Raw genomic sequence first — 27,633 nt, 5'->3', positions numbered from 1 at the left:
CTCAGTGGAGTACACACTACAAGTTTATTTTTTGTTCATATAATACTCCACTGTGAAAGGTACTGTCATCCATACAGTGACTCAGGAATCTAGTTAACTTCTATTGCCTACTTCTCCTTTCTGGAGCCTTTTGTTTACAGCTTCCTAGGTAAAGGAGAAAGAGAATGGTAGTGGAAACTTTATGGAAAGTCCTGGAAGTGTGGTGAGTTCAATTCGCTCACATTTTTTTTTGGCCAGAATCCAATCAGATAGTGTCTACTAAACTTCAAGTGAAAAAGTGAATATAATGTTATATTCCCAGGAAGAAGACACAGGTTTGGTGAGCGTCTGGTCAGTCTGTACCAGTTTTTCCTGGTCTTTCCACTTGTACCCTCAGAGCAAGGTTTAGCTGTTCCTATACCCTGTTAGGGCCCTGAAAGAATGAGAAACTTTTTAGGAGAAATCTTGACTTCAAACCGTTGAACTTCTTGCAAAGTCAACTGTTTCTTTCCCCTGCTTACTCTTTATTCCTCTCTGCTAATTCTTTGTTCTCTGACTTTTTTTCACTGTGAATTAGTTTATCATGTTTCTCCTTTAATCTCTTTTTTAAAATATATTTTATTGATTATGCTATTACAGTTGTCCTATTCCCCCCCTCCTTTATTCCCCTCCACCCTGCAACTCCTTCCTGCCCACATTCCCCACCCTTAGTTTATGTCCATGGGTCATACATATAAGTTCTTTGGCTTCCCCCTGTCTATTTTGTACCTACCTTTTATTCTTATTCTTCTCCTTTAATCTCTTAATTTTCTACTTGGCCCAAACTAACTTGCTGCAGAACACTGCAATCTCATTCACCTCTGTCTGCTTCTGCACCCACTCCCTACCTCCCAGCCTTTTGTCCACCTGCACAGGACAAGCTGCTCTGCCTCTGGTCTACTTTTAACCTTTCAGGAATAGAACGTATGCTTTAGCTTGAAAAACATTTAGATGTATGAGCTTTGCCCATGGGACAATTTTAGTGTCCTGTCTTCTAATTGAAGTGGTTGTGAAACTCAAGCCACACATTTTGCCAGAAATATAACCGTCTTTATAACTTATCGTTCAATGTGATTCCTTACTTCAAACCCTGATTCTGTTGGGCTGCTGGGAAGACTCAACCAGGGTCGTTCCTGGCTCCACCTCTCTCTGGAACTGTGCCTAGACTGAGGTCCTATGAACAGGAAGGCTTCCTGAAGGAGGGGAGGTAGGGGCCCCCAGGTATGGGTCTGGAAGAAGGAGAAGAATGAGACTGCAGGCCTCAGGACAGAAAATGTTGGGGGTTTTAGGCACGAGAAAGGGAAAATGCAGTATGGATGCTGTTTCTAAAGGCAGCATCTAAGTTCTTATTCATAAAACCACCCAAGTGTCATATCTCATATTTTTAAAAAGTGTGACTGAGGTGAGAATGCTTGGATTATTGGAATGAATATGCTCCCTTTTCACTGCCGTCATATTTGTTCTTTATGCACTCAACTCTCCTAGATTAAATCGATGTAGTTAGATGTGTACGCTTCATTTATATTTTATCTCAGATCAACGTTCCATGGCTCTGAGCTTGTTCCGGGTCACCTCCAGTCAGCACCCTTCTCTGTGAGCTCAAGAGAATGCAAATTAATTTTAATGATTTGTCTCCACAAGGGGCTTAGTGTCTGCCCCAGGTAGGAAGGGCATTTAGGATAGGATTTCAGATCTGGAAAGGTTTTGTCAGGTGGAGTTTGGTGGGGAAGGTACAGGCACCAGGAAGCACACAGGGCAGCTATTTTGTACAAGTTTGTTGACAGGGAAGGGGCTCACTGACGGGTGTTTCTCCACAGGAGTGCTGGACCGCTTGCTCTTTGCAAGCACCCTCTGCATGGAAGCCGAGTTTTATTGGGGCCTCCACTATGACGTCCACAGCTTGTATGGCTACTCCATGGCAAGAGCCACGGACTTGTAAGCACTGGATTCCCACCTCGTTCCAGATACGGGGAGCTGGGAGGTGGAGGGTCTCTCTGGTCATCTTGAAGTATATTTTTCCAAATATATTCTGTGGTTGCAAGAATCTAGGAACTCAGATCTTACAGACTGCTTAAGGGGGCTTCTCACATATCCCCTTGGTTTCTGCACAGGATTATTTTTGATTGGCTTGTGACTAGGGACTTGATACTAATAAGCAACAATGTGCAGAGTATTTAGAATCCCTCACTGGAAGTCAGCTCTTGCTTGGGTTCTATTACTGAATATGCTATGGTCATCACACTAGGGTTTCCTGACTTAGCAAGTAAAAATACAGCACACCCGGTTAGGCTTGCAAATGGACATACATACACTAAAAACTATTCATTGTTTATATGAAATTCAAGTTTACCTGAGTAGCCTATATATATATATATATGGCAATGTTATATACCACACCCTCCTGGCTTCCTTCCCTGCTGCCTGCCTCAGTCTCCCTCTCAATTTTCCCCTCAGCCCCAAAATGTGCATATCACCACCACCATCACTATAACCATCACCATCACCACCACCATCATCACCATCACCACCACCACCACCATCATCAGCACTACCACCACCATCACTACCACCAGCACCACCACCACCGTCACCACACCATCACTACCAGCACGACCACCACCATCACTACCACCAGCACCACCACCACCACACTATCACTACCAGCACGACCACCACCATCACTACCACCTGCACCACCACCACTACCGTCACCACACCATCAGCACCACCACTCAATAGGAAAGTCTAACAAAGAAGCATATGCTTCCTGCAAAGGATTCAGTCCTTTTCAGACCTTGTCACGTGAACTTTTTGCTAATGACTTTATAAATGAAGGACTAGCTCCCTGCAAACCCTGACCAAATTCCTTCCTTGGAAGGTGGTAAAATATAATCACTACACCTAGGAGAGAAGAAATTCAGGGATAAGCTTAAGAAGATTTTAATTTGCATGTACAAAACAGATGAAGTGACTTAGGAAAGAATGTCTTGGTTTTTTTTCTCCTTATTTTCTTGTGTTTTGGTGTTTCTAGAACTCCGTGGTGGGAAATAGGAACAGGGAGACTTTGATGTCTTTATAGAACTTTTCTCAGTCCTTTTACTTGACTTCTCTAGGGTGCACGACATCACTGAGCACTCCTTTGAAACTCGGTTCCTTTGGTTCCGACACACCACTCTCGCTTGGCTAGCCTGCTCTGTTCCCAGCTGTCCCTCTTGACCTCTGTTCCTTTTCAACCTCTGGATCTTTTTCATCTGCTCTCTCACTATTGATAAGCCTTAGGGGTCAACCCCTAGACTCCTTTTTTTTTTCATTCTCTGCCAATGCAAAGGTAATTTATTTCTTTTTTAGTTTTTACTGTAATTTATTTTGATCATTTTAAAGTCTATAATTCCATAACTTTGTAGCTGAGATCTCTCCCTGATTTTCAGACCCAGATATCCACAACAACCTTCTGATCTTCTGTACTTGGATGTCTTCTTGTACCTCCAATGCCATTCACCTTACTCTCTTACCTATTTCTGCCCAGTCTCCACAGACTGGCTAATCATTTCTGAAACGATTAAACTACCTACCTTGGTTGGTAGCTACACCATCCCTATCTCCCAGCCTCCCAAGTGAGAAACTTGGTAGGATCCTTGAGTTATTTCTTCCCATCACACCCTCTTTTACAATCAGTCTTCAATCCGTTTAATTCTAAAACATTTCTATAACCATCTCCTTTCTCCCCACTGACACTTCTTTCCATCGTCAACACTCACATGAAGCTTACATGAGTTCCATGACTATTAGTCTTCCTTCCCTGACTTTAGCTTTATCTTCCACTCATCTGTCCTCTTCTGTTGCTATTCAAAGTATGGTCCAAGGACCAGCCACATTAGCATCACCTGGAAACATACAAGGAATGCAGCATCGTGGCCCTTACCTTAGACCTTGGAGATGAGCATCTGAGTTTTAGCAGGATTTCCAGGGGTATTGAGTGTATGTGAAAGTTTACACAGCACCACTCTACCACTGTTGAGGTGATCTTTATGAATCACACATCTGCTCATCGTTCTCCCTAATGAAAATCTTCCCACTTATCTCCCCACTGAAAAATTATCTTTGCCTTGGTATCTTCTATGCAATAAAAGGCAGCCACCCTAGCCAAACCTGTAAGGCACTTTATAAAATAACCCTTTCTTAGTGTTTTTCTTCCATCTCTGCTACTCCTCATATTTTATGCTGTGGTAAACAGAAATGCTTACTGCTCTTGAGTTGAAAGCTATTTTATTCTTCCACGGTTTTGCCTGAGTGGCTCTCTCTACATGGGACGCCCTTCCCTGCCCCATCCGTTTTGCAAACATGCACTTATCTTTAAAACCTCACCTCACGTGTTAATTCTGGGAACCTCTCTGACCATGCCTAGGGAGATTATCTCTTCCCTCTGCCTTTATCTTGTGCTATCTTTGTTCATATTGCACTGCAAATTGCACTGCAAATTCCAAACATCTGTATTATACTTTTCATTCACTTTTTTCCTTGTTGCACTCTAAGTTCTTTGAGGATGCAGTCACCCCATGTGTCCTTAGCCTGAGGAATTGGGTCTGTCCTAAAGGCACAGTTGTTGATTAAATGCCTGGCCTGAGAAAGAGAAGAAGGGCAGGAGAGGCCTAACAGGACCTGGTGACTTAGAGGCAGAGATGGTGCCTCTTGTGTTTTCCTGCACCATTTTGTCCTCATGACTTAACTATTTTGCTAGCTTGTCCAGGTGAGAGAGTGTCCTTGTCCGGTAAATAGAGATGTTTTTATTTTAATAAACAAAGTGCTTCATGAAGAGAGACCCACATCTGATTTTTATCTTTTCTTTTCTGACTTCTTTCTCTCTCCCTTGACCTTTCCTGATGGATAAGACAGTTCCCTCATCTTTGGAAGCAGAGTGTTGGATCGATGTTTCCCACACCCCTTCTTGTTCTGATCTATTTCGACTCACAGATGCTTCTCTCTGAGACTGGAAGGTCGGGGGAGAGCGGGTGAATGGCTAGGGTGAGAAGGAAAGAGTAAGAGAGGGTGTGTAGGAGGAAGAAAATATTTTAATTACTTTATTGCTGGAGTCTCCATGTGATAAAAGTGCTATAAAATCATAATGGGGTTGGTTAATAAGTCTTAATAGCTGTGGTTGATGGTTAAAAGGTTAAAGTCCCCAGAGAACAGTGGAGATAAATGGAACTTAGCAGCTGGGCATCAGATAGAGTTGGTTAAAAAGCAGATGAGATTCTCACTCAGTGGGATCTGGCCATCGGGAGAACTTAAGTCATAAATCTGATGAAGATTTGGCTCAACCTTAGCAGGAAGTACAGCTTGGGGACAGTGGTTACTGGCCTACTGTGACAATGAAATTCACTTCCCTGTGGCCTAAAAGCAAAAGGAAACCAGTTCCTCCCAGAGAGCAAGACCTGACCATAAACAGACCAAACCTGAGGGGTGCAAAACAGAGACTCGGGGATGTCTGAGCAAAATTTCTCCTCTGAGCCAAAATAAAACACAGACTGACCTCTAATCCGTGTAACCCACATGGCCCGACTAAATAAACCGTAAACTCGGATAACTTCATTCCTGTTTCGGTTTCACTTTATGCCACTTGAATGTGTTTTCTTTATTATGGGTGATTGCAGGGTGCAGTAAACTCTCTCTAGCCAGTGGTGGTAAGGGCAAAGCATCATTAGTCCCGATCAAGGAGAAATGAGGACAGGAGTTGGAGAGTGAGTCTTCTCCACTGCACCCTGCTAGTTTGCTCATTAAATTGTCTATAATTCCTTTGCTCTACTTTCTATATAGTTTTATTGGATAGTTAATATTTTATGTGTAATTCAATGAAAATATTTTATATTTTAGTTGCTTTTAACTTCATTAAGAGTATCACATGCCATCTTCCAAGACTTACTTGTTTTAATTGATATTAGTTTGTGCAGGTTAAGGTCTCTTGACATTGGAACTTGCTAATAATAAGTTCTGAAGCTTCAGAGGAGTACAAATCTTCTCTCAGGCCAGCAGCAGGTACAGGGTTCTGACCTTAGCTGGTGTCGAGCTAAACAGGATTATGAGTGGTCAGCAAGGCATGGAACCCAGGGACATTGGGAATTTTTTTTCTAGCAGGAGAAGGTAAAGGTCAAGAACCCATGGTTCCAATGTATTGTCAACAAAAAGGGCAAGAACACAACAGATCCAAGATACAGAAAACATATCAGGTGGATGGGAGCCCAGAGAGAGCCCTTGGGGGTGCTGGTCTGTAGAGGCTTGTACTCTCTCATCTGAGGTCTGAAACCTTATCTAGAAGTGAGATAGACACTCTTGAAGAGGCCACTTTAGTCTGCTCACCTTCATGATGCCCTGCCGTCTTTTCTCAATTTGACCAAAAACCTCTGCTGCCTCAGGAACTGGTAAGCCCCAGACGCTCACGGCTCACTTCCCACTCAGTTGGCTGTGCTCTTTTTCAGGGCCCTGAAGAGTATCTTCCCTCAAAAGAGGAACTTCATCTTATCCCGTTCCACTTTTGCTGGATCTGGCAAGTTTGCTGCTCATTGGTTGGGGGACAATGCAGCCACCTGGGATGATCTCCGATGGTCCATCCCTAGTATCCTTGAGTTCAACCTATTTGGCATCCCCATGGTGAGTTTCACCTTGGAGCTTTCGCCCTTTGTCCTTGGACTCTCTTTCCAGTACCCATCTTTGAGGTGTCTGAAAAGCAAGGAGCATATGTCTCACTGTGAGATGCATTGCAAAAGTCCATTTCTGTTATGTAGTGTGAGCTGCTTTCTGAAGATTGGATAGTAGCATTTTACCACTGGGTTGTCGTCCATGGAATCTCTGGAATTAGGAAGAAGCCTCCACGAGTGAAATGTGTTAATATCACAGAAAAATTCCATTAACAGAGCATCATTGAAATTGGGAACTGAATATTGGGGATGAGCCCTTGATTCAACAGTCAGTCTTCCACTCTTCTGCTGGTCCATGGTGGCACACTTGTTTTATTCCCCCTTTTGGCTGGAGGATTTGCCCTGAAAGCCTGAGACCTCTTGAAGCGTGGCATGACGGGAATAAGAGATTCCCTTTTCCCTTATGTTGCAGGTATACAGTCAATGCTTTCTCCTCTCTCACTGACCATTGTGCTCATTCATACATGTGCTCATTCTCCAGGTAGGCGCCAATATCTGTGGTTATACAAAAGATGTCACAGAGGAGCTCTGCAGAAGATGGATGCAACTTGGAGCATTTTATCCCCTCTCGAGGAATCACAATGGGCCTGGCTTCAGGGTAAGGTCCCCAAGAAGTGACGGAAACTTCTTGGGTTATCTAATCTATTCATTGTCAAAGAGATGTTGGAGAATATCCTCTGAGTCGGCCCTAATTGCAGCGGCAGAATAGATAAATTTGGAGTGATAGACCTTAAAAAGCATGCTATGGGGGTGATGGTATGTATGTATTATTGTTGGAAACTCACCAACAAAGGTGATAAGGGTGGTTGACGTTCCTACAGTGTTGCCGTCACACTTCTATTACCTTCTATATAAGGTGGGACAATCAGAGTTCATTGATACTTCAACCAATACGAGGGAAACCACTCCTAGATACCGGGGAGCAAGGAGAAAGGATTTTGAGAGGGGAAGGACTGTGATCTGAACATTTTTTTTCACCTTGTTGCAACATTTTATCTTTCTGTGGATGGTTTGAGAGACCACTTCCCGCTACTTCTCATGACATATCCCACCTTTCTGTTCTATCCAGAATCACATTTTTTGATGATTTTGGCAACCAGATAGAAATGGGTTCAAGGTCCCTCTTAAGGAGATGTGTATGGTGATGGTAGGAGCAAGTCGGGTGGGAGGCCCTTTCTTTTAATGAAGTCTGCTAATTGCGTGGTTTAGCTCCTAATAGGCTCACTAGAGTAACTCGCTGATAATCATTTTAGCTGCAGTTCCGGACGTTACCCAGTGTCACATCTCTGACCTGGGAGAGATTTGTAGTTGGATCTTCAAAGGATTTCATCCCTGGGCTGTTCCTAGCCATTTGTGATCTAGAAAGAGATGGACTCTTCCTGATTTCTAAGCAGGGGGCTGGGAGCAGGGAGGGCAGGTGCTCTTCCTGAAGAGTCCATCCTTCCGGAAGGACTTTGTCAGTAAGGGCGTGCAGTCCCTCAGGCTGCCCAGGTACAGGGCTGGTTTTCTTCCCCCTCAACTAGTGCTGACCACCCAGTGCAACGGGAACCACACATGGAAGCTTAGAAGCAGGTCCAAAAGGCACAAAGAAACAGGAGCAATTATTTTTAATTTATTTTATACAACTCAGTCTATCCTGAATATCATTGCAATGCCTATTTTATACAAAATATTAATAATGAGCTGTTTTATATTCTTTTCCTTCTATACTAAGCCTTCAAAATTCAGTGTGCGTTTTACATGTATAATACATCTCAGTTTGGAGGCTATACTTTCAGCAGCTGGAAAGAAATGCAATCCCACCAGAACAATAAAGTTGTGTTTCTTTGAAAAAAATGTACTTTACATTGATTCCATTTTCAGGTTTATAGTTAAAATAAGTAGAATTAATATAATGAGAAGTTTAGTTCCTCAATCTTACTAACGACAGCTCAAGTGTTCGGTAGCCCCACATGGCTTGTGGCCATTCTGAGGGACAGGGCAGCTCTAGGTCTTCGCAGTTGGAGGCTGGGGTGATGTAGGATGATGTGGAGTGCTATTTCTTCCGTGTTTGGCCTCAGGGTTTTCATCGGACCCTATATTGGGGCACTGAGTGGTCTCATAGAGTAGTTCTAGTTGGAGAGGGCAATGGGCAACTTAAGAAACAAAAGAAGGGGATACATTCAGATAATTTTTTCTAAAATTCAGTCCCCATAATACAGCACAGGAGGACAAGTCTAAATGTATGCTCCACTTTCAAAGTACAAGGCAAGTGAGCAAAATGAGAGGAACTTTATGTTTCTGGGTCCTAAGACAATTAGATTTCCCTCATGAAGCGTTGTTTCATTCCTCCTAGCTAAAAGTTGCTAAAAACTATCTTCATGATTGCTTTGCACTTTGTGTATTGAAGAACAAATAGAGGTCGCTGTCTTGGGGACAGAGAAAGTAAAACAAATTTTGCTGGCGAAAACACTACACGTGAAACCAGACATAAATTCTGAAGATTGTACGTGCATAGCCTATGGACACAGATAACAATGTGGTGAAGGCCTGGTGAGGGTGGGGTGGGGAATGGGAGACATCTGTAACAATATCAACAACAAAAAATAAAATAGGTAACATAAGTTATGGGATATAGTGCACAGCATAGGGAATAGAACCAATAAGAGAATAACTGTGTGATGACAGATGGTTCCTAGACTAAACATGGTAGTCCCTTTGTGACGTATATAAATGTTGAACCACTATGTCATACACCTGAAATGAATAGATTCTTCATCAACTTTTATTAAAATAAAATTTAAAAGTTCAATAAATAAAAATTCAGATTCATAAAAGAGCATGGAAAGACGAGATGGATGCTAGATCATGGTGGTTAGGCAATACTTGGCTTAAGGCAATGGGTTTCAAATTCTCTTAGTAGGAAGATGACTTTATTCTTATTATTTGCCAAATGACGTAGGGTGGGAAAGCTCAATATCTGAAATGCACTGGAGTAGCCCTGAGGGGCAGAGCCCACTCGGAGCCCTTTATCTCCTTGGCGATCTCTGTAGGTTCCTCTATCACCCCGGAGCTGCCACAGACCGATATCCGAGGACACCCGTCAAATTTAAACCCTGCCACTTACTTGCAGTTCACCCTGGGAAAGTCACGTAACCTCTGCTGTGGTTTCCTCATCTATAAAACAAAGGGGCCGGACCCAGCTCCTTTCAGTTCCGGACACGCTTTGACATCTTCAAGTTCAATGACATAACCCCTTTCATATGCGAGAGCTTCTCATGAAGGGGAACTTTTAAAATATGACGGAAATGTCTAGTAATTGCTTACGGTTCCTTCTAGGACCAAGATCCTGCGGCCTTTGGTGAGGACTCCCTGCTGTTGAACTCCTCCAGGCATTACCTGAACATCCGCTACACCCTGCTGCCCTACCTCTACACCCTCTTCTACCGTGCTCACACCCTGGGGGAGACTGTAGCCAGGCCCCTGGTCCACGAGTGAGTGTCCTGACCTGCGAAGACGTCCTTTCAGATCATAATCCTACTTCCCTTGTTAGTGCTAACAAGGTTCACTAGGACCTCGTTGCCATACAATGAGCTGCCCACCAGTATCAGGGGCTTCACCTGCCTTCTCTGTTTTCCAGGTTCTACCAGGACCCAGGCACATGGGAGGTGCATGAGCAGTTCTTATGGGGGCCTGGACTCCTCATCACACCGGTTTTATATGAAGTATGTTTATCATCTGGACAGCGGGGTGGGACCTCGCACTTGTCCTCATGGATCTATAGCTGAATAAGCTGGAGCCTGAGTGTCTTTGGCTGCATTTAAATATAGCTATGAATATAAAGGAGAGAAAGATTCTGAAAAGATTGGAAATTAGAAAAATAGTAACTCTCGGTTCCACTGCCTGACCAAGGAAAACAATTTCCATTTTGCAAGACTACATTCAAGCCTCTGTCTTGAAGCATATGGATGTCGACAGGGCCCTCACATGACCTGGGTTGGCCGTCTGCCTGTGTTTCCCTCTGCCCAGAGAGGATGTGCGATTGGGGTTAGAAAGGAGCAGGGAGGGAGAGAGGAGCGCAGGGTAAGAGGAGGGTGTTCCTGTGGAGTTCATGTGTGATCTGGGGCAGCTGTGAGTGGGGGAAAGTGGGGGAGAGAGGGGCGGGATCAGTAGTCTGCCAATCAGGTCGTCACATGAAAGATCACCCAGTTTCTCATGTCAAAGGCCCTTGGAGCTGGTGTTTTCGCCACCCCGTCTCATGGCGGGTCCAGCCGACCAGTGAGTGGTCCTACTGGAAGGCTCTCCTGGGCGCCTGACTAGCTCATTCTCCTCCCAGCCTGTCAGATTACACAAGGAACTCAGTGAATGAACTTCCTCTGCATCTCTTAGGACGTTCAGGAGCCAAGAAGCAAAACAAACCTAATTGCTGGTACGGCTCAGCCTCACTGAGTGCCTGCATTTATACTGGCAGAGTGGGAGGCTGTTTAGAGGGCCACGTGGAGCCACAAGGGGAGGTGTGTGCAAACTGTAAAGGGGCATGCTAATGTCGCTCATTACTGTTGTTTCCCTAGGGTGTGGACCAAGTGAAAGCATACATACCAGACGCCATCTGGTACGACTATGAGACAGTAAGTGAGGTGGCGCACTTGGTCCAGAGACCTGGCTTTAGCAGGGGACCATTTTAAGGCAGCAGCTGTGTTATGAGGTTGGGGAAGGATGATAATACCAGGTTTTACATGTAACTGATTGTGGGTGTTCTTCCCTGTGGAAGGCCTTTCCAAAGGTACGATGAAATAATTTGAATAACTGGGGTAGGCTGATGGGAATTTTCATTATGTCCACCTGGCCACTCTGCAGATGTCAGGACTAGCCATTTGGACGTAGGCTGGGATAGCTTACGGAATGAAAACCCTGGTGGAATCACAGCGTGGGGTCATACAAAGAAACGAGGTGTGTGGGAGTCTCAGCTTTGCTGTCTACTTACTGCCTGTTTGCCGTGGACAAGTCACTTCACTTTGCTGAGGGCAGGGGGGTGGGTGGTGTCTAGTTTTATCTTATTTAAAATGAGGCAGCTAAGCAATAAGCTCTCCAAGGTGTCTTCTAGCCCAAACAGCCAATGATCAACTCTGGGTTTTTTTTTTTTTTTTTTGCTGCTTAGGGAATAGCCACCCAATGGAGGAAACAATTGGTGCAGATGCTGCTGCCCCCTGATAGGATAGGACTTCACCTTCGAGGGGGCTACATATTTCCCACCCAGCAGCCAAGCACAACCACAGAGGCCAGGTAATCTCCTCACTCTTCCCAGGTGGGACTGCTCTCAACCTCCAAGAGTGAGGGCATTGTGGGAAAGATGAATATAGGGACTAAATGTGTATGAACCCAGGGAGGACATGTCCATTCAGGGATCCTCCTCCCCTCCTTTCAGGGCTGACCCAACATTAGCATCTTAGAATTCACTCAGTGGGGGTAAATGTAGCTTCTGTTGCATTTCCATAGTCTTTCACTCATGGATTGAGTCAGATTACAAAAAGAATCAAATGATCGCTCAGGAGGATTTCTTTATGGTCAAAAATTGCCCTCAAAGAGATTCCCTTAGACAAGAGAGAATGCGAGTTAAATAGGAGCCAAAATCAACATCACTTCAAGGTCAAGAGTCTGAAATTTGGGGCCCTAATTTTACAACATACCAGATGAGTTACGATGACCACTTACTCTCTGTGTTTCTGCTTATCACTTGTAAACTGGGGACGATGATAGTTTTACTTTTAGAGTTATTATAAAGGTCCAATGGAATAACGTGAGTCATTTAATGTATATAAGACAGTTAGAAGAGTTCCTGACACATGGTAAGACCCTAATGGTGCTCACTTGGTGGTTAGTGTTATTACAAATCCAATTTTCAGCAGGATCCCTCTCCTTTGACTCTTGTTCTTATGCTCATTCTTTGCTAACCTCTGCTGTCTGCCACACCCCTCTCCCCTGTGTCCATACAAGGTCAGTATCTACACCGTGTCTGGAAGAGACTCTGGGATGACCTGCCGGTGGGACAGGAAGGGGGCTGATTTACCCCAGTTCTTATCTCATCTTCATTCTCTGAAACTGAGACTTGCTCTTTTACAGTCGGAAGAATTCCCTGGGGCTCATCATTGCCTTGGACTATAAGCGAGAAGCAAAGGGACAGCTGTACTGGGATGACGGTGAATCTGCAGGTAGACTTCCCCACACACCATCCCTGCAGTGTTCCATGAGATTAGTCATTGCAGGCTGCCCCGTATGGTGCTGATGCAGTTGTCATGGCTGCTTACTTCTGCAGCTTGTAACCAGTGTATTCTGAGGCTTGGTTGGCCAAGCACAATGCATTAAAGAAGACTTCAGATAATTGACATGTATGTTATTGACTCTATCCAAGCAACAGACATTATTGGATTTAATTATTCTCTCCTCTGGGTATCATTATTAATACCTAATCATACATTTTACCAGTAGTTTTGCAAAATACTTCTTCGGTTACTATTGAGGGGAAGGATCTCATTTGTGCAGTATGCTTTTCCACTGTAGGGTTTCCATGTAAGTACCTCACAGACGCCTATGGTCTGTGATTACATGAAAATCCAGCCCTGCACAGAATTAGCATGTGTTAATATTTATTGGCCATTTATCATTGCGCTGTATGCAGGGGATATAGAGGTCAATAAAACGTAGACATTGCCCTTGAGGATCTCCTGCTGCAGTGGGATAGATACATCCTGCATGCGGGTAACTATAATGTGAGTCGAAAGTTTTAAATGCCAGCGATGTAGTACTTCGTAGTGTCATGAGAGCTCGGAGGGTGGGGCACTTTACTGTGCTGAAGGCGCCAGGAAGCCTTTGGAGGTTTGACAAAAACAGGTACCTGCCTAAGAGGGATCTGATGGCAAAGGAAGAGAAACGCCTCTTCTTCCCCTGTAACAGCATCTCCTCCCTCTCTCTCTCTTTTTCAGATGCTGTAACTGAAAAGAATTACACTCTCTATGAGTTTTCTGTCACCTCTGTGAGTACTGTTTCTTCCTTGACTCTGAGTTTTATGTGATGAGTTGTGGCTTCCAAGATGTGCCCTTATTTGGCAGGGGGTGGGGCTGCAAGTGTGTGTGGTGTGTGGGGTGTGGGTGAGAGTGGGGAGTGGTGCAGTGCCTGTTTGAGGTCCTTCCATAATGACCTTCCTTTCCAGTCCCTAAACTTGGCCTTGGGTGCAGGTATAAAGGCCAAGTTTTGAGAGGCTGGGAGAAGATTGTTTACATCATCAGTTTCCCAGGGGGACTAAGAGGACGAAAGGCAAGTTAGTCCACCAGAGGATGGGAGCATTCTCATTTGGGTTTCTTGGAAGTCCCATTGTGCGAGGGCAGAGATTTCTTTTATGGGGATCTCTCCCTTCTTTCTTTTCTTTTAAATTTATATATTTTTTTTTCAATTTTACCTTTTATTTTGAGGTGCCTGTATAAGAAGTAATACAGAGAGCTCCCTTTTTTTCTCTTCGCCCAGTCTCCCCAGCGGTAGTGTCTTAGAAAGCTATGGTTCAGTATCAGAACGAGGATGCTGACACTGAGCTCTCAGGATGGAGAACATTTCCATCACCCCAGGGATCCCTCAGTCGCCCTTTCATAGCCACGCCTACTTGCCTCCTCCCCTCCCCCTTTCTTAGTCCCTGGCAACAACTATTCTGTCTGTCATTTCTATAATTTTGTCCTTTCAAGAATGTTCTCTAACCCTGGCTGGCGTAGCTCAGTGGATTGAGCGCAGGCCTGCGAACCACACAATCGCAGTTCGATTCCCAGTCAGGGCACATGCCTGGGTTGCAGGCCAGTTCCCAGCAGGGACACACCAGAGGCAACCACACATTGATGTTTCTCTCCCTCTTTCCTTCCCTTCCCCTCTAAAAAGAAATAAAATCTTAAAAAAAAAAAGAATGTTCTCTAAATGGAATCCTATAGCATGAAGTCTTGGGAATGGGCTCTTTTCATTCAGTGTAATTCCCTCAATATTCATCCACATTATTGTGTATCCACGGTCCTTTCCATGGTGAGTAGTGTTCCAAGTCATAGCTGGCCAGCTGTCGTTGAGCAGTTCACTCAATAGAGAGCATCTGGGCTGATTCTATCAGGGGCTGTTTCCAAATAAGCTGCTGTGAATGTTATGGATAGGTTTTTCCTGTGAACATAGGTTTTCATTTCTCTGGTGTAAATGTCCGGGAGTGCCAACACTGGGTTCTATAGTAAGGGCATGTCTAGTTTTATAAGAAAGTGACAAACTTTTCCAGAGTGGCCAGACCATTTTTCATTCACACCACCAATATATGAATGACCCAGTTTCCACACCCCCTAACCAGCATCTGATGTCATGATTTTTCAATGTTATTTTAGCCTTTCTCATAAGGGTGTGCCGACAGCTCACTGTGGTCCCAGTTTCCCTTTCTCTGATGCCTGAGGGTGTTGGCGATCTTTTCAGGTGCCCATTTGCCATTGGTATGTTCTCTTAGGTGAAGTGTCTATCCCGTTCTTTTGCCCATTTTCTAATTGGATTATTTGCCTTATTTTTCTGTTCAGTTTTGAGAGTGTTTTTAAAAATATTTTAGAAAGCAGTCCTTTGTTGGATTTACGGTTTGTAAATGTTTTCTTTCAGTCTGTAAATGTCTCTTTTTGTCATTGTAACACAGTCTTTCATAGAGCAAACATTTTTAAATTTGATGGGTCTGACTTATCCTTTGTGTGTGTGTGTGGATCAGACTTTTTGGTGACCAGAATAAGAACTCTTCCTAGCCCTAGGGCTTGAATATTTTCTCCTATTTTTACCTAAAAAATGTATGGTTTGACCCTTTTACACTTAAGTCCACATTCTATTTTGAGTTATACAATTAAACAATATGTGTAATTCTACATGTAATTTTTATATTTGATGTGAAATTTAAGTTGATGTTTAAGTTTTTTTAAATTTTATTCTTAAAAGATTTTATTTATGTGTTTATTTGTTTGTTTATTTATTTATTTTGGAGAGAGGTGAAGAGAGGGGAAAAAGAGAGAGAGAGTCATTGCTGTGAGAGAGAAACATCAATTGCCTTTCGCACATGCCCCAGTCAAGGACCTGGCCCAACCCAGCCATTGCACCCTGACTGGGACTTGAACTGGTGACCTTCTGTTTTGTAGGGTGACACTCAACCAACTAAGACAGGCTAGTCGGGGCATGCCTAGTCTTTTTAAACATCAAAGTGACCCCCTTTTTTTCTTTAGTCTTCAGCTATACTTTCTTCATCGCAGCTCAACTTTGTCGTGTTTGAACTATAGATCTCGAAATAAGTTATCTAATTTCTCTGGGCCTCAGTGTTCTCATCTGAAAAATGGAGATCATTATAGCTCTAACTTCATAGTTTGTCGTGAGACTTGAATGAGGTAACACATGTAAAATGCTTAGCCCAGTGCCTGGCACATCGTACAGATTTATGCAGTTACTTCTTATCCACCTTATCATTGGAATAAAAAGAAAAATTATTTGGGCACTATTTTGTGTGTATGTGCATGTCTATCCTTTGTGTGCTGTGGGTTTCTTGTGTGCTGGAGGTTTTTGTTTGCTTTGTTAGTATCCATCTTATCTGCTTGAAAATTCCATGATGTCAGGAACCTGTTTTTTGAGGAATGGAATCAATAAATAACCAGTGAACCGGGGCAAGCACAAACTCTTGCTAAAGGACTGAGGACCATCAGGAGTCTGGGTTAACGTTCCCTGGGATGATCCGACGACACCGTATAGAGCCTCAGCAATAAAGGGGGTGACTTCGGTCTCAGGAAGAAAGATGTTGAGGACTATTTGGGCACAGTTAGAGTCCGAGGTACTTGTTTTCTAAACTGACTTTTTTCCCCCCCAGAACCGTCTACAGGCAAAGATCACGACTAATAATTATAAGGACACCGATAACCTCATGTTTACAGATATCACAATCTTGGGAATGGACAAGCAACCTGCTGATTTTACTCTCTTTATTGGTGTTTCCACCCCCATTTCAAACGTCAGCTACGATGCATCATCAAAGGTACGTGATTGTCCCGTCCTGCTGTCCTGCAGGGCCCTTGCAGAAGGCCCTGGCCCGAGATTCTGGCAGGCAGCTCTCTCTTGCCCGTTGAGGTTGGACGGGCACAGAGACGCCTGGCATGCTGGGAAATCTACCACACACAGGCAGGGTGTGGAGGGAGAAACATGGACCTGCTAAGCACGGACCCCTGCACTTCGTGTCAGTGAGACCTGGAAAGAAGGCAACTCTTCTCCGGGTGAATTTAAAGCTAGACATGTTAATCCCACCTGTGAAACAGTTTGATACAGTATTCAAACTATAGTAATTTTTACTTTATTTTTTAATTGATTTTAGAGAGAGACGAGAGAGAGAGAGAGAGAGACATTGATTGGTTGTTCCACCAATTTGTTGTTCCAATTATCTCTGCGTTCATTGGTTGATTCTTGTATGTGCCCTAACTGAGGATTGAACCCACAACCTTGATGTATCGGGACAATGCTCTAACCAACTAAGCTACCCAGCCAAGGCTGAAACTACATTATATAATGCATCAGCTCAGTTCTGGAGGGTATTTACCCATATGCCCTATCATTTAAATTAAAGGCTGTCTTTGAGACACAGCTGATAGTTTTCCTTAGTGTTTTAAGCAATTATTGTATCATTAGAGAAAAGGGGAGCTAATTAAAACACAAGGGGTAGTCCGGGTTTGTCCCTATTGAATGATTCTCTTACATGATAATCTCGGACAAAAGATTCCCATTGTTAGCGGAGTATGCCAAGTGCTGGGAAATGCACCATTTCTTAGGGCAGCCGCTTCCCTTTAGACAACCCCTATGGCAAAGGGTAGGAGCTGGGCTTCTAGAGTTAGGTAGAGTAGGATTCTAATCTGAGCTCTGCCATCCTTTAGCTGTGAGATCTTGGGCAAAGCATTAACCCTCTACAAACCTCAGCTTTCTATTTTACAAATCAGAGATAGCCATGTGGAGAGAGCCAAATTGGAGCTAGCCAATTCGCAGTACGGGATTGCTGCCGCATTAATGGCGAGAATGCATACAAAGTAGTCATCGCAGTGCCTGGCTCACACGCATGCTTGATAAAACTTAGTTATTGCTGTGGCTGCCACCCCCATGGAAAGGTGTGTGCACCACCCCTAGAAGGCAATTGCCTAACAATGATGGCCCTGCCCGCAGTCTGCACCCCCTAAGGAGATCAAAGGCCTTCCCATTTACTGTCCCTCGGTGACTCCATGAGGTGAGAGCCATAGGAATGAGCCGAGTGCCCTTTTCCAGTGGGGATGTGAAAAGCCCCAGAGGAGAAACAGTAATATCTCAACTACCCCGTAGTCTTGCAGGAATGGCTAGCTCCCCCACCCCCCGTCCTGACGTCCAGACCATCAGGGAAGGACATTATCCGGGTGTCTCTACCTCTCCTCATCTGTCACTGTGGCCTCCTTTCTCTTTCCGCAGGTGGTGAAGATCACTGGTCTCAAGGGACTGGTACTGGGACAGGAATTCTCCATTGAGTGGAAACTCCCAGTCAGTGACCTGGAGAAGTTCAACTGCTACCCCGAGGAGCCCACGGCCTCTGAGGAGAAGTGCAGTCAGCGGGGGTGCCTTTGGGAGGTAAGGATGAGGGGTAGATGGCCCCAGTGGGCAGGAAGTTTGTTGAATCTTCCACACGAGTAATCGGGTACCTAGAAAACACTTCCACACGTTGTTGGGTGGAAAGGGAATTGTTCTTCCACACTGTGCCGACAGGTGCCTTCTTCTGTGAACTCTGAGTGAGAGGCAATCAGTGTTTCCCTCAGAGAGCCACAATCGGAGGCAACTCATTGCTGCTCTGGCTCTCTCTTTTCTCCAACTGACTCATTTTAAACCCCACTTTTATTTTAAAAATAATAGTAATAATAATAATAATAATACACTGTGCATTGAGTGTTTTGAGTAATTTTTTTTCATCCATTAGAATCCAAGGAGGAAGGTAAGGTGTAAGTCTTCCACTCCACTTGAAAAATGGAGGGAATGAAAGCCAGAGAAAATACATGACTTCCTCAACATGACAGTGGGGGCAACTATCCCACGGCAAAGCAATGAGGGGTTCTGGGAGCAGAACCTGCCTTAAGAGCCCAGTCTCCAGGTCAGGCTTCCTGCTGACCCTTCACTGCTCATGTGTTACAGGAGGGGTGTGTGTGTGTGTGTGTGTGTGTGTGTGTGTGTGTGTTAAATGGGTGCATTCATTTGCTGGAGCTGCCATAATGAGGTTCCACAAACTGGGTGACTGAAAACTGCAGAAATATATCACATCAGTGTTCTGAGAGCTGTGAGTTCAAAGTCAAGGTGTTGGCAGGGTTGGCTCCTTTTGGGGGTGGGGAGGCAGAATCTGTTCCAGGTCTCTCCCCTAGCCTCTCACTGTTTCCTGGCAATCTGAGGTGTTCCTTGGTTCATAAAAACTTCACCACAATCCCTGCCTTCATCTTTATTTGGTGTCCTTTCCCCGGGTGCATGTTTGTCTCTGTGTCCAAATTTCCCTATATAATAAAGACACCAGTTATATTGGCGTAGGCCCACCCTAATGACCTCATTTAACTAGGCCATCTGCAAAGGCCCTATAGACATCCACATAAAGGTACAAGGTGTCAGGACTTAACATCTTGTGGGGGGAATGCAATTCAACCCGTAGCAATGGCGTGGTGTCATGGACTTAGTCTGGGTTACCTAACTTCTTCACTCATTAGAGCCTCAGAGTGTGGTGTGAGAGGCCGACTGAGAGATTCCTCCTCTCGTTCCAGCCCACAACCGTTCCTGGCGTGCCCACCTGTTTCTACGACACTATCCCTAACTATGCTGCCAGTAACACTCAGTATTCGCCCACTGGCATCAGCACTGACCTTACGCATCTGACGGCCTCTGGGTCCCCACGAGCAGCAGCCCCACCACCATCACCACAGCGTGCCCTCCCTCTGCCGGCAGCAGCCACGACCTCTGACCCTCTCTCTGCAAAGATCAGCTTTCTTAAGCTCATCGTGACCTACCACACAGAAAGCATGCTGCAGTTCAAGGTAAACCCCGTGTTACAGATTCTGGTCCTCAACAGGGTGTTCTTATGGGTGGAGGTCATTGAAAACATCTTTTTGTCCAAGATCCCTCATTTTAGAGATGAGAGCACCAAGGCCCAGAGAGGTAAATAAATAAAGGTCAGGAATTTAGGAGGTAGTAGGGCCAGGCTGTGGCCTTGGCACCACCAGAGTTGTCAGTTTCCTACAGTGATGGGTCCTCTACATCAGAAAGACCCTCCAAGAATCCCTCCTCAGCCCAGAGAAAAATACGCCTGCTTTGTGGTGATAAGCTCACACGAGTGGCATTAACACACTTCCCCCATTACCGTGGCTTCTCCTGCAGCTGATACTTTGGCTTAACATGCATCAGAATCACCTGCAGGTCTTGTTCAAACTCGGATTGCTAGGCCTCCTGCCCAGGGTTTCCTGCCCACGAATCTGCATTTCTAACAAGTTCCTGAGTGAGGCTGGTGCTACACATTAAGAGGCCACTCCTGGAGAGGCACTGCTCTGCTCAAGTAAACACACAATAAGAAACATGTGTGTTTTTTCCAACAACCATCTTTTAAAGAACGCATTTGAAAAAATCTAGGTGAAATTGACGGTAATAGTGTTTAATTCAACCAATGTGCTAAAATGTTTTCATTTCATCGTGAAATCCAAATACAATTGTTGAGATGCTTTTGAATCTTATAATCATGGTAAGTCTTCAAAATCTGCTGTGGATTTTGCATTTACAGTGAGTCTCTGTTCAGACTAGCATATTATAAAGGCTTAATGGCCCCACGTAGGTAATGGGGACCACCCTGGACAGCTCGCTCTAGGCATTGCTTTTCACACTTTGGTGTGGGAGGAATCCTGTAGGGGTCTTGTGAAAGTGGAAATTCTGATTCAGAAAGTCTGGGGGCAGGGCCTGAGTTTCTGCATTGCTAACAGGCTCCCAGGTAATATCGCTGCTTTTGGTCTGAGAAACAGAATTTGGAGAAGCAAGACTTCCAACAAGATGTGTCCTAAGGGTAATATGTGGGCTAATACTGGTTTGAAAAAAAAGGTGGTTGCTCATGATGGCGACACTACCCAACCATGGCCCCTCTCTCATGACACACATGGCCCCTCTCTCATTCTGCCCTCCAGCAGTCCTGATCGGTGGGTAGAAGTAGGTGGTAGGAAAAGAGGAGCAATCTTCAGAATGGAAAAGTTGAGCCACATCTGGAAGCTCAACTAGAAAGAATATCTCAGCATGTATATGACAGCTCAGTTCTCTGATTTCCGCCATACGAACTCATGCTCACCCATGGTCTCATATAGTTCCGTGCACATACCTGTTCACATGCCACACTGATAAACACACACAAAAATGCATCCTGTCTGTGAGATTCTGTACCCTTAAATGACAAATTCTTTAGAGGATGTGCCCTGCCTGGCTTTGAATGCATGTCGCTGAGGCATTTTTGCAGTTCAGGTTCTACGTTGGGCGCAGTGGGTAGGCAGGCCCCTCGTCTGTCTGTCTGCTTTGGGACAGTGGGAACTGAATTGTCTGAGCTGGCGTGAGGGCCCTTAGGTTTGAGATTCCAACAGCAAGTCTCCTCTTCTCTCCTTGTCAGATCTATGACCCCACTAATAAAAGGTACGAGGTCCCAGTGCCTCTGAATACCCCCTCCTCTCCAGTTGACTCTCCTGAAAACCGTCTGTATGATGTCGAGATTCAGAACAATCCTTTCGGGATCCAGATTCGACGAAAAGCCTCCGGCACTGTCATGTAAGCCCTATTCGTTTGGTTCTAATTAAGTGCTTGTAGGTCTCATTACAGTGGTTCTAATTAATGCAAGTGAAATGCTGAGCTTCGAGACTGTATGTGTGTGTTTGTTTTTCTACAGAGAGAGAATATCTGTTTCCCCCTGCTTCGACGGAGATTTCATTTTCTCTTAGTCATTAATGCAACAAGAAAAATTAACCAATCAAAGGTTTAAAAGTACTAAATGTTGCTTGATTTCAGAAAAAGCAAAATCCGTGTCCTACTCATTGTTCTTGTTAAGTAGAAGAACACTTTGTTTGCCCCATAAAGAAATAGTAACAGAAGAGTCAGGAGAGAGGGCAAAGGTCACTGAGGAGGGAGAAATGTTGTCTTATGGTCTTTGCTTCTATTGACACTGTAGACTTACAGCTTTTTCACAGTGTTGAGCGTGAAAGGAATTGTCACCTCTCATCCCAGTCCTGCTGCTGATTGGCATGAACCCAAGGTCTGGGTTTTGCCTGGGGCCAAAGCTCCCTACTCTCACAGAAACCGTCACCTGTATGGGCACCTGTGGACAGCCTCTGGTTGTCTTTGACCATGTGTCTGACTTTCCGTCTGTTGACTTCTTTGGTAAAGAAGTGCTTTGGCCAATCCAGAAAAGTCTGTGTTTCCCACTTTTCTATTGGAACATTTGCTTGGACATTATTCATTGATTCAAGCTGATATGCCAGGCAATGAGAACTAAAAACATAGAGCTGAGTGAGACTCTCAAGGGTCCATAAATCAGAAAAGGAGTTGTCAGTCTTGCAAACCAGAGAATAAAAAATGCAAACACAGAACCTTGGTAGTGAGTCATGGCCATTCATAAAGTCTGGGTCAGTGCGCAGTATTTGAACCTGGATCCAGGTGTGCAGCCATTCAGCCAGCTTTGAAATTAGCTAGATGTCCTGATCGTGTTCCCTGTTGGCTCTGTGCTGTGAGCAGCTTAGCTTGAAGGCACGCCTTTGTGTTGCAGTTGGGATTCTCAGCTCCCTGGCTTCACCTTCGATGACAAGTTCCTTTCCATTTCTACTCGCCTCCCCTCTGAGAACATCTATGGCTTTGGAGAAACTGAGCACACAGCTTTCAGAAGAAACATTAGCTGGAACACGTGGGGAATGTTTGCTCGAGATGAACCACCAGCGGTAAGCACAGAAGAGTAAGATTATCAATCAGTTTTTCCCTGTGTAAATTTATTTATTATTATTATTATTAATCCACACCCAAGGATGTATTTGCTGATTTTAGAGAAGGGGAGAAAGAGAGAAACATCGATGTGAGAGAGAAACATCAATCGGTTACCTCCTGTATGCACCCCAGCTGGGGACTGAACCCACAACCTGGGCATGGACTGTGACTGGGAATTGAACCCAACACCTTTTAGTGTATGAGACAAAATGCCAACCAACTAAGCCACCTGACCAGGGCACTCTGTAAATCTATTTTACTTCATACATGGTACCCTATTCACCAACTGCAGCTTATGTAGATAAATTGTGCTGTCAAATGAAATAGGCCACATGGTATACAATGCTCTTCTGTTCCTAAATGTCTTTTAGTTTTTTAGAATATATGTGTATATATATATATATATATATATATGTGCACACACACTTATATATGTAGCATATATACACACTATATTCTATGTGTACTATGAATTTTATTTTATAAACTTTTATTTAATATACTCTGTGTGCCAGGCACACACACAGAATAAGAAAGTCTTATTTAATAAGTCACTGTCTTATCTCACAAAACACTGTCTTTGTGCTCCAGAGCCTTATAGGCTCATGATAAGCTGTAGAAGTCGTGATGGCCACGTAGTCAGTGTGGTAATAGAACTGTGTGGTAATAAACAAGGAGGCCATGGAGGGGATGGCACTTCGCTTCTTGCTTGGGGTGGAAAGGAGGGTCGAGGAAGGCTTCACAGAGGGCCTGACATTGTTCTAAATCTTCAGTGTTGAGTAGAGGGGCTGGCTGTTTGGGTTGTAAGGTGGAATGAATTTTTTTGGCTTTTCTCTTGTTGTTTCTCAACTGCTTTCCCCATGACTCTCCCAGTACAAGAAGAATTCCTATGGCGTCCACCCCTACTACATGGGCCTGGAGGAGGACGGCAGAGCCCACGGGGTGCTTCTGCTCAACAGCAATGCCATGGGTAAGCCAGAGGCTCCTTCCTGGGCCCCCTTTATTGGGATCTGGGATATCAGTAGAAATAAGGACATCTGGGGCCAAGGAGGGAAATGGGACGGACACATTACCTGATCATTCATTCATTTGTCCGTTCATTCATTCATTCATTTCTTCATGATTTATTAAGATCTCTAGCCCTGGCTGGTATGGCTCAGTGGATTGAGCGCTGGCCTGCAAACCAAAGGGTTGCCAGTTTGATTCCCAGTCAGGGCACATGCCTGGGTTGCAGGCCAGTTCCCAGGAGGGGACACATGAGAGGCAACCATACATTGATATTTCTCTCCCTCTTTCCTTCTGTCCCCCTGTAAAGATAAATAAAGAAAATAAAACATTTTTAAAAAAGATCTCTAGCCCAGGTATTAGAAGTAAACTTCTGACTAAACAGGGTCCCTAGTTGTATATGACCTTATTTTACTGTGACGCTTTAATTCCCTTTCATGGAGGGTTAGAAAATGTTGAGACTGAGATTGTGTTTGGGGCACCTGGAAACCCCTCTCTGACCCCACCACATAGGAGAAGACTTCCTAGAGGAGCTGGGCATGGAAGGTAGAGAGTAGAAAATAGCAAATGATAGGGCAGATTTCCTGCCTGGGTAATTTAGAGTTCCGAGGATGCTCCTCACCTTTTTTTTTTTTTTTTAACAGATGTGACAGTCCAGCCCACTCCTGCCCTGACATACCGCACCACGGGAGGGATTTTGGACTTTTATGTGGTTTTGGGGCCAACCCCTGAGCTTGTAACCCAGCAATACACGGAGGTCAGAAGTCATCCTATTCATTAACACACCATCCAATGCTTATTGGGTGTTGCCACACTTGTAGTACTGAGAAAGGCCAATTTTGGGTGTTTCTACTATACTATCACTGTCTTTTCTGAGAGTAGGGTTTAAGTAAAAGCCCTAAGGGCCTGTAAAAGCACATTTATATCCCATATGTCTCTTAATTATTTGCTAAAAATCAGCAATTATCCCTGAATTCTCAGGTTTTCTAGAGCGGAAGCTCTAAAATATAGGGAGGTTTTCCCATCATCCTGCTTCCCCATGGTGGTACCACCTTTATTTGACTTTCTTATTTTTCTTGACTGTAGTCTCTTAGATCAGACAACACTCAGCAGACTTGCTCAGGGTCCTTCAAGCACAAGCCAACCATCTTTCTTTCCCTAAGAAACCTACCTAGATCCGTTCTTCTTTTTTATTCTAGTTGATTGGTCGGCCGGCAATGATTCCGTACTGGGCCTTGGGATTCCAGCTGAGTCGCTATGGATACCAGAGTGATGCTGAAATCTCCAGTTTGTATGATGCGATGATGGAGGCCCAGATTCCCTATGTATGGAGCCCTCCCCCAGCCTGTGGTTTAATTAGTTATGGGAATCTGTGGCTTACTATAGATTGAACATAGCGTCACAGAAATCACCTATGACTACCTCAGCACAAGGAAAATGTAGCCGTGGAGCTCGTCCTCTGTGGAAACATTGCTTTTTAAACTTACTTCATGCCACCCTTTTAAATCAAGCGTTCAAAACTGAAGGGCAGGAATCCTCCAGAAGTTAGTGGAGGATATTGTTACTTACTGCCTCTTGCCAGAAACATCCTACAGAAGCCATGGGTGGTCTTACGCCATGACTTTGGGGACTTCTAAGTGGGAATCATGTCAGGATTTCGACAATTTTAGACTATACTGTGACTATTTTTGGAGAGGATGGGTGTAAAGTGACAGCATGAAAGCCAGTAGTTAAAATCAAGCCTTCACTCTGACTTAAATTCAAATACTCATGTGTGTAAATCCTACAGTGACAACCTGGCCACTAGACAATCCCCAAGAAGTGCAGTCAGTCGCTGTTGACAAGCAGCACTGCACAAGTAGAACATCCTTTCCTCTCTGATAATGATCAAACCCTCATCCCACATTCTCTTTCTCTGCTTTCAACTCTCCTCCTGAGATTTGGAGGGCAATCAATGCTTAGAAGAGGAGAAGAAAGTGTTCCAATGTCCTCACCAAGGATAGCTTGAAACATTCACCTGGGCTTATTTGTTTTTCCTTTTTATATACTACTATACAAGATACTTACTCAACATCAATTAGAAGAGACAGACCAATGAAAAGATGAAAGAAATCCATAGGTCTCTCTTACCAAGGCAACCAGTGTTAATAATATACGTTGTTTCATTCTCTTCTAAGCTTTGGCTTATGCCCAAGTCTGCTCCCTCAAACAAGTTTGACTTAGAGTCATAAGACCATACAGGTGATTATAACCTTCAGGCTAAAGAAAAGGCTTATTATCTCTTACTTCAACCGATACCATATGTTGCTTTGTATAATGCATACCCGTGTTTTTATGCACGTTATACACGGGTTATTATACCCAGGTATAATGCACATCCTTATCTTTCCCTCAAAAATTTGGGCAAAAAGTGTGCATTACACACGGCAAAATATGGTGTTAACCACTTCAGCCAGCATTCAGCCATCCTGAACCAGGTACATTTCATTTGCAGAAACCCAGGTTGGTTCGTGCTGTGTTGAGAAAAGGGAAGGCAAGGTTCCCCTCTGAAAGAGCGTCCAGACAAGTGGGGTTGGTGGGAAAAGTATACAATTAGTGTGCTTTAGGGTGCTGTGAAGTAATGCAGTTCTTAAATGTGAATAGATCCAGTCAGGTGTAGTGGAGGGGAAAAAGAGAAAACAGATACACAGCCTTTTCTGCTTTTCAGCAGACTCCGGCTTTCTGTGGACATTTAACTAGCATATTTTTTTGGAAGGCTCACTACATTTGAGATTTGAAGAATGGAAAAGACATGAATTGAGGGAAGGCAAGGGGAGAGAGTTCTACTCGGGGAAGAGGGCCAGAAGGAGAAGGAATGGGAACGGGTGATCTGTATGCAGGACTCAGGAAGCCATGGTAACCAGCCGAATGGAAAGCGCCTCTGGTGGAGTCAGGAGATAAATTTGGAGGGTGCTGGGCTGGGGTTGGCAAGCAGCAGAGTGGGAGCCCCACAGAGCAGTTGGGTGCCCTGAGGGATACCCCTGCAGGACCCCACATGCCTTGCTTGCCCCTTCCTGTAGGATGTTCAACATGTAGACATAGATTACATGGACCGGAAGCTGGACTTCACCCTCAGCAGCCGCTTTCAAAACCTCGGTCTCCTGATGGAGCGAATGAAGCAAAACGGCACGAGGTTCATCCTCATTCTGGTAGGTGCTTCAAAGACGAGGCCTCATTTTCTGTTTCTGTATCCATGGTTTGAAAATAGTCCCATTGAGGGAGATGAGGTGAAGAGGATAGGACATTTTCCTGTGGATGTATAATTATTTTTTTAAGTTTGAAGAAAAGCAAAGAAACAAAGGAGAAAAAAAACCAAAAAGGGCCTTTAAGAAAATAATACTTACAACCTTTATGTTTCATGACTGAGTTCTTCTTACTCTTGGTAGAACTAGAACGTGGGCTAAAACCGCCAAATACAGCTAGTCTCATCTTTACTGGACGGGTTTCAAAAACTCAGCTTTTGCCATCACCCAACTATGTCAAGGCTCAGGGGCCTTACGTCTCCTTCATGGAACTCACAGACAACCTAGTGGAGATCCAGAAGACCGACTTATTACTTTACACTGGAAGTCAAAGACAGAAGTAGTTACCCGCAAATGGTCCTCCCTTCTAGCTTCCATACATTAGAGCATTCGTTGCTGACTGTTGTTTGTTCATTCATTCATTCATTCATTCAAGTATTTATGAAGCACAGGGTCTTTGAAAATCATTGTTCTAAAAGGAGTGTGTGTGTGTGTGTGTGTATGTGTGTAATCTAAATTAATGAAGAAGACCATGTCCTTTTTCTTAGAGGGATTATACTGTATTGGAGGGATACGGCCAATAAAGACACATTTACAGTCTCGTT

At 44.3% G+C, this 27,633-nt stretch overlaps 1 protein-coding gene across 1 annotated transcript in view; it reads left to right on the top strand.

Moving 5' to 3' along the window:
- The window catches only part of MGAM2 (maltase-glucoamylase 2 (putative)), a 77,875-nt gene that overhangs the window by 22,251 nt on the left and 27,991 nt on the right, over positions 1-27,633 (top strand). Inside the window, exons 12-29 of the mRNA XM_037049287.1 lie at positions 1,836-1,953; positions 6,492-6,663; positions 7,192-7,308; positions 10,029-10,183; positions 10,330-10,414; positions 11,261-11,317; positions 11,848-11,972; positions 12,810-12,898; positions 13,670-13,719; positions 16,582-16,746; positions 18,192-18,347; positions 19,514-19,783; positions 21,385-21,539; positions 22,531-22,699; positions 23,616-23,712; positions 24,392-24,504; positions 24,947-25,072; positions 26,807-26,935. Of these exons, the coding sequence (XP_036905182.1) occupies positions 1,836-1,953; positions 6,492-6,663; positions 7,192-7,308; positions 10,029-10,183; positions 10,330-10,414; positions 11,261-11,317; positions 11,848-11,972; positions 12,810-12,898; positions 13,670-13,719; positions 16,582-16,746; positions 18,192-18,347; positions 19,514-19,783; positions 21,385-21,539; positions 22,531-22,699; positions 23,616-23,712; positions 24,392-24,504; positions 24,947-25,072; positions 26,807-26,935 (2,348 nt within the window). The remainder of the gene's footprint in view (positions 1-1,835; positions 1,954-6,491; positions 6,664-7,191; positions 7,309-10,028; positions 10,184-10,329; positions 10,415-11,260; positions 11,318-11,847; positions 11,973-12,809; positions 12,899-13,669; positions 13,720-16,581; positions 16,747-18,191; positions 18,348-19,513; positions 19,784-21,384; positions 21,540-22,530; positions 22,700-23,615; positions 23,713-24,391; positions 24,505-24,946; positions 25,073-26,806; positions 26,936-27,633) is intronic.

This window comes from Sturnira hondurensis, unplaced genomic scaffold (genome assembly GCF_014824575.4).
Source record: "Sturnira hondurensis isolate 20B ecotype Veracruz unplaced genomic scaffold, ASM1482457v3 Scaffold0006437, whole genome shotgun sequence".
Taxonomy (NCBI): Eukaryota; Metazoa; Chordata; class Mammalia; order Chiroptera; family Phyllostomidae; genus Sturnira; species Sturnira hondurensis.
This window is presented reverse-complemented; position numbering and strand designations above follow the sequence as displayed.